This window comes from Macaca nemestrina, chromosome 20 (genome assembly GCF_043159975.1).
Source record: "Macaca nemestrina isolate mMacNem1 chromosome 20, mMacNem.hap1, whole genome shotgun sequence".
Classification (NCBI taxonomy): domain Eukaryota; kingdom Metazoa; phylum Chordata; class Mammalia; order Primates; family Cercopithecidae; genus Macaca; species Macaca nemestrina.
The window spans coordinates 66664074-66670073 of NC_092144.1; the positions used below are offsets into that span (position 1 = coordinate 66664074).

General features: G+C 36.2%; 1 protein-coding gene across 8 annotated transcripts in view; it reads left to right on the forward strand.

Annotated features, from left to right (window-relative positions):
* The window catches only part of LOC105488129 (zinc finger protein 583), a 31569-nt gene extending 26024 nt beyond the window's left edge, over positions 1 to 5545 (forward strand). For all 8 annotated transcript variants that reach the window (XM_011751934.3, XM_011751933.2, XM_011751930.2 and 5 more), the window contains one exon: positions 3401 to 5545. In XM_011751934.3, coding sequence (XP_011750236.1) covers positions 3401 to 4878 — 1478 coding nt within the window. In that variant the 3' untranslated portion in view covers positions 4879 to 5545. The remainder of the gene's footprint in view (positions 1 to 3400) is intronic.
* The last annotated feature ends 455 nt before the right edge of the window (positions 5546 to 6000 follow it).

Genomic DNA, 6000 nt, shown 5'->3' on the forward strand with positions numbered 1-6000 from the left:
AGATTTCTGTGTTTCATCTGAGTTGTTCAATTTATTAACATTTTTTAAAAACAGCTGTACAATATGTAATGATAACTCCCCTGGTGTTGCTGATATCTGTTCTTTTTTTCTTGATAACTGATGTTTTAAAAGAACCTACTTTTGTTTTATTTCCTCTGTTGTTGTTTTTCTGTATTGTTAATTTTCTTTCTTAACTTTTTACTTCCACTTTCCTTAAGTTTACTTTGGTCTTTTCCTCACTTTTTTTTTTTTTTTTTTTTTTTTGAGACGGAGTCTAGCTCTGTCACCCAGGCTGGAGTGCAGTAGCCGGATCTCAGCTCACTGCAAGCTCCGCCTCCCGGGTTTACGCCATTCTCCTGGCTCAGCCTCCCGAGTAGCTGGGAGTACAGGCGCCCGCCACGTCGCCCGGCTAGTTTTTTGTATTTTTTAGTAGAGACGGAGTTTCACCGTGTTAGCCAGGATGGTCTTGATCTCCTGATCTCGTGATCCACCCGTCTCGGCCTCCCAAAGTGCTGGGATTACAGGCTTGAGCCACCGCGCCCGGCCTTTTCCTCACTTCTTGAGGTAACATCTTAGATTATTGATTTTTAGACTTTTAGTTGTTTTCTAATATAAGCATTTGAAAACTAGATTTTCCTTTAAGTACCGTTTTAGCTGTATCCCTCAGATTTTGATATGTTGTATTGTCATTATCAACCAAGATATTTTCTAATTTCTCTTACTATACTCTTTGGCCCATGATTTATATGATTTGGCCCATGATATATAACCTCTATTGAGGTTAGACAGCATACTCACCTTGGTTTCGGTACTTTAGAATTTATAGAGACTTGGTTTGTATATACTTGGTTTATAGTCTATCTTATTTACTGAACACACTGTGTGCACTCGAATACATGTTGTACAAGTGTTGATTGTAGTGTTGTATAAATATAAACTAGATCAAAGTAGTTAACCCTGTTGAGATCCTCTTTGTTACTATTTTCTCGTAGTTTTGTCAGTTTCTGAGCAAAGCATGCGTTAGTTGCCTATTATGACTATAGGATTACCTATTTCTTACACTTTCAATTTTTGTGTTATGTATTTTGAGGCTTTATATTAGGTGCACACACATTAAAGATTATTTCTTTCTGGTGAATTGATCCCTTTATTACTATATGTCTCTTTATCTTTGGTAATACTCAGTTTTAAAGTCTATTTTATCTGACATGAATATAGTCAGTCTGGCCTTATGCTTACTGTTTGAATGTTACATCTTTATCTGTTTACTATTTATTTTTAATGTATTCTTATATATAATGTGAGGTTTCTATAAACAGCATATAATTGTGTCTTTCATTTTGTTGATTCCTATAAACTCTGCCTTTTAACTAAATGAGTTCATTAATATTTAATTATTTGTATAATTTGAGTTGGGTCTACTATTGTTTTCTCTTTAATATTTCTCATTAAAAAATATTTGTTCATCTCTATCTTCTTTTGGGATGTTTGAATATTTTTTATAATTCCATTTTATTTTATCTGCTGGCTTGTTGTACCTTTTTATATTATGCTTCCAGTGGGTGCTATCGTGCAGTGATGCTCAAAATGTGGTCCTGAGACCAGCAGCATCACCTGTGAATTTATTAGAAATGAAGATTCTCAGCCCTCAACCTCCACTAAATCAAAAACTCTTTGCACAGAGTATAGCAATCTGTCATTTAGCAAGTTTTATCTAATTCTGATACACTCTAAAATGTAAGAATCATGCCTGTAACGATTATAACATCCATCCTTTTCAGTCTAATGAGAATTAGTATTCATCAATGACTATACATATGTTTTTACTTCCTTATTATAGTTTTATCAACCTAATTCTGGGTTTATTTAATTAGATCATTGCTCCTTGGCCGTCATTTCATATTTCTTTTTTGACCCATGAGTCTTCAGAATTTAATTTTCATGTTGACTTTCTATAGGGCATTCATGAGTGTGATTTACAACTGTTTAGAGAGGAAAGTGGAATTTGGAAGGGCACTGAGGCAGCACAGTGGGAGTCAGCAGCCTCAATTTAAGTATGTTGCCTTCAGATTCTTTTCCTTCCAAATATCATTATCCACTATAATATTTTAATGGTAATATTCCATTTGATTTCAGACATTTACCCCATTCATGCAAGCATGTCATTCTAATAAGAGGATGAATTAGTGTGATGTTTTGTGTATTATTGATTCAGTATTTATTCCAAAGATACTAAGCATCTTCTATCTTTCCAGGCTATTTTAGGCAATGGGTGTTCAAGGGTGAGGAAAAAAGTTCCTACACATGAATGTTTACATTCTAATGAGAATAGAGAGTAAGTTAACATGTAATATGATATTAAGTAAGTTAGGTGCTGTGAAGTGCAAAGCAGGAGGAAGGGGAGTATGGAATACTTCATATTGGATGTTCAGCAAAGGCCATACTGAAGAGGTAATATGTGAACAGAACCTCAAGTGAAGAAGTGCACTGAGAGAAGGGATCAAGCAGGTATCTGTGGAAAGTGCTTTTCAGGCAGAGAAATGGCAAGTCTGGTGTTCCTAAAGTGGAAATATAGTGAATACCCATATGACTGAAGTGGAGGAAGCAAGCAAGAGAGTAGTAGAATATAAGATCAGAGAACACCAGGTCATTTAGAGTTTTATAAACCAGGGTAGGAATTTTGGCTTTATTATAAACATAGTACGAAACTACAGGAAAATCTTAAGCAGAAAAATGAAGTGATCTGATTTGGAACTGAACACGGGAAGGCAGAGTAAGTTCTGTGCTAGGTTAGTAAGACCAAGCAGTTTAATAGAAAACTACTCTTAAAGGAAGGCATCTTAGCTTCAGGGATCAATTGAAAATTTACATATGGTTGGAATTTGTTACATAGAAAATGATTTTCAGGAAGACTTTTTTCTAACTGCAGATGTTTACCCACAGAGTTTTATGAACAATATGAACAACCATAAAGTTTTACATGTATCCTAATAAGGATATTGATAGTGCCCAGTGTTGTTTTTAGGCCTGTGATTCCAATGGAGTTTTTAAATCATGTTAACATCATAAAACTGGCTTATTAAAGATAACTTAGCTTGAATGCAGGATAACCTATGATAAGAGAGGACACGTGTTTGAAGTCTGTTATTAACTTCGATATAAAAAGCTGATTATGATTTTGGATGACCACCTTGTTTTGCTTTTCTTATATTTACCTTACTGGTTGTCAATGATTATTTCCTTAATCAACTCTCTTAAATTCTTATTATTTATAATGTCATTATTTTAGAATGCATTATAAGCTTTTAAATCCTTTAACTTGCTATGTATTTTATTCACATGTTTAAGTTTCTTCTAGTGAATTAAATACAAAAGACATTTGTTTCTTGATATCTTTTAGATTGGGAGTATGTATTTAAAAACAGTGAATTTTCATCAAAGCAAGAGACATATGAAGAATCATCCACAGTTGTGACAGTGGGAACAAGACATCTTAGTTATAGCCTTGACTACCCCAATTTGAGAGAAGACTGTCAAGGTAAGGACTGGTATAAGAACCAGCTGGGAAGTCAAGAGGTACATCTTAGGCAATTAATCATCACTCATAAGGAAATCCTTCCAGAAGTTCAAAATAAAGAATATAACAAATCTTGGCAAACATTCCACCAGGATACAATCTTTGATATACAACAGAGTTTTCCCACCAAAGAAAAAGAACATAAGCATGAACCACAAAAGAAAAGTTACCGGAAAAAATCTGTTGAAATGAAACATAGGAAAGTCTATGTAGAAAAGAAACTTTTGAAATGTAATGACTGTGAGAAAGTCTTCAACCAGAGCTCATCCCTTACTCTTCATCAGAGAATTCATACTGGAGAGAAACCCTATGCATGTGTTGAATGTGGGAAAACGTTCAGCCAGAGTGCAAACTTGGCACAACATAAGAGAATACATACTGGGGAGAAACCCTATGAATGTAAAGAATGTAGGAAAGCCTTCAGCCAGAATGCACACCTGGCCCAACATCAGAGAGTTCATACTGGAGAGAAACCCTATCAGTGTAAAGAATGTAAAAAAGCCTTCAGCCAGATTGCACACCTGACTCAGCATCAGAGAGTTCATACTGGAGAGAGACCTTTCGAATGTATTGAATGTGGAAAGGCCTTTAGTAATGGTTCATTTCTTGCTCAGCATCAGAGAATTCATACAGGAGAGAAACCTTATGTGTGTAATGTGTGTGGGAAAGCCTTTAGCCATCGTGGATACCTAATTGTACATCAGAGAATTCATACTGGAGAGAGACCCTACGAATGTAAGGAATGTAGGAAAGCCTTCAGCCAGTATGCACACCTTGCTCAACATCAGAGAGTTCATACTGGAGAAAAACCTTATGAATGTAAAGTATGTAGGAAAGCCTTCAGCCAAATTGCATACCTTGATCAACATCAGAGGGTTCATACTGGAGAGAAACCCTATGAATGTATTGAATGTGGGAAGGCCTTTAGCAATAGTTCATCACTTGCACAACATCAGAGAAGTCATACTGGAGAAAAACCCTATATGTGTAAAGAATGTAGGAAAACATTTAGCCAGAATGCAGGCCTTGCTCAACATCAGAGAATTCATACTGGAGAGAAACCTTATGAATGTAATGTTTGTGGGAAAGCCTTTAGCTATAGTGGATCTCTTACTCTACATCAGAGAATTCATACTGGAGAGAGACCCTATGAATGTAAAGATTGCAGGAAATCTTTCAGGCAGCGTGCACATCTTGCTCATCATGAAAGAATTCATACTATGGAGTCATTCTTGACTCTTTCCTCTCCCTCACCCTCCACATCAAATCAGTTGTCAAGACCTGTAGGTTTCATCTCCTGAATATGTCTGAAATCTCACCTCTTTAATCCATTTCCATTACATCATCCTTGTCCAATGCACATTAATATATTTGACATGGGATACTCGAGTAGCTTTCCAATTGGTCACCTTGTATTCACCTTTGTCTGTGTCAGCTGTCCACATTGCAGCCAAATTTGTATTTAAAAAAAATATGTTGAATATCATTTCTCCCTCATTAAAATTCCTCAGTGGCATCCCATAGTTTTTAAGTTAAAGTACACATTCTTCAAAATAGCCTAAAAACCTAGCCTCTAACACCTTGTTCCAGGCTACCTTCCAAAGTTCCTATCTTGTGTCACTACCCATCTCATTCTCTGAATACTTATCCAGGATTAAGACACATTTTCCAGAACCAAAAAGATCTGGGTTCCAATCTTTGCACTTCCATTTTCTGCCCTCTAATTTGGGGGCAGCATTTTGTGCTTTGTAAGCTTCAGTCTGATTTATAGTGTGGGAATAATAATGGTTCTACCTCAAAAGTTAAGAGAAGAATGAAATAATGCATGTAAATTGCTCAGCAGCGTGCCTAGCATAAAGTAATTAAACATTAATGTAAAGTAAAAAGATAACCATACTATACATAGAAGAGCCGATCATCTCGGCCATGATTATCTCAGAAATAAAAAAGAGATGCAGCAGCTCAGGACTGAGAGATTGTGAAGTTTTTTTTTTATTAGGAATGGTAGGCATTTTTCTAAAAGGTAAGGAGAGTATCTAATACAGTAGGATTGACATTAGAGTCCGTCATATAGGGTAAAATGGTGGCTTCTATCTCAGCATTGACTAGATATTTAACAGTTGTAAGAAGCTAATGTCCTATTTTGAAAGTCTTTTTTTTTTTTTTTGAGATGGAGTCTTGCTCTGTTGCCCAGGCTAGAATGCAATGGTGCAATCTTGGCTCACTGCAACTTCTACCTCCCAAGTGATTCTTCTGCCTCAGCCTCCTGAGTAGCTGGGATTATAGACATGCACCACCATGCCTGGCTAATTTTTGTATTTGTAGTAGAGACAGGGTTTTGACATGTTGGCCAGGCTTTTCTCTAATTCTTGACGTCAGGTGATCTGCCTGTCTTGGCCTCCCAAAGTGCTGGGATTACATGC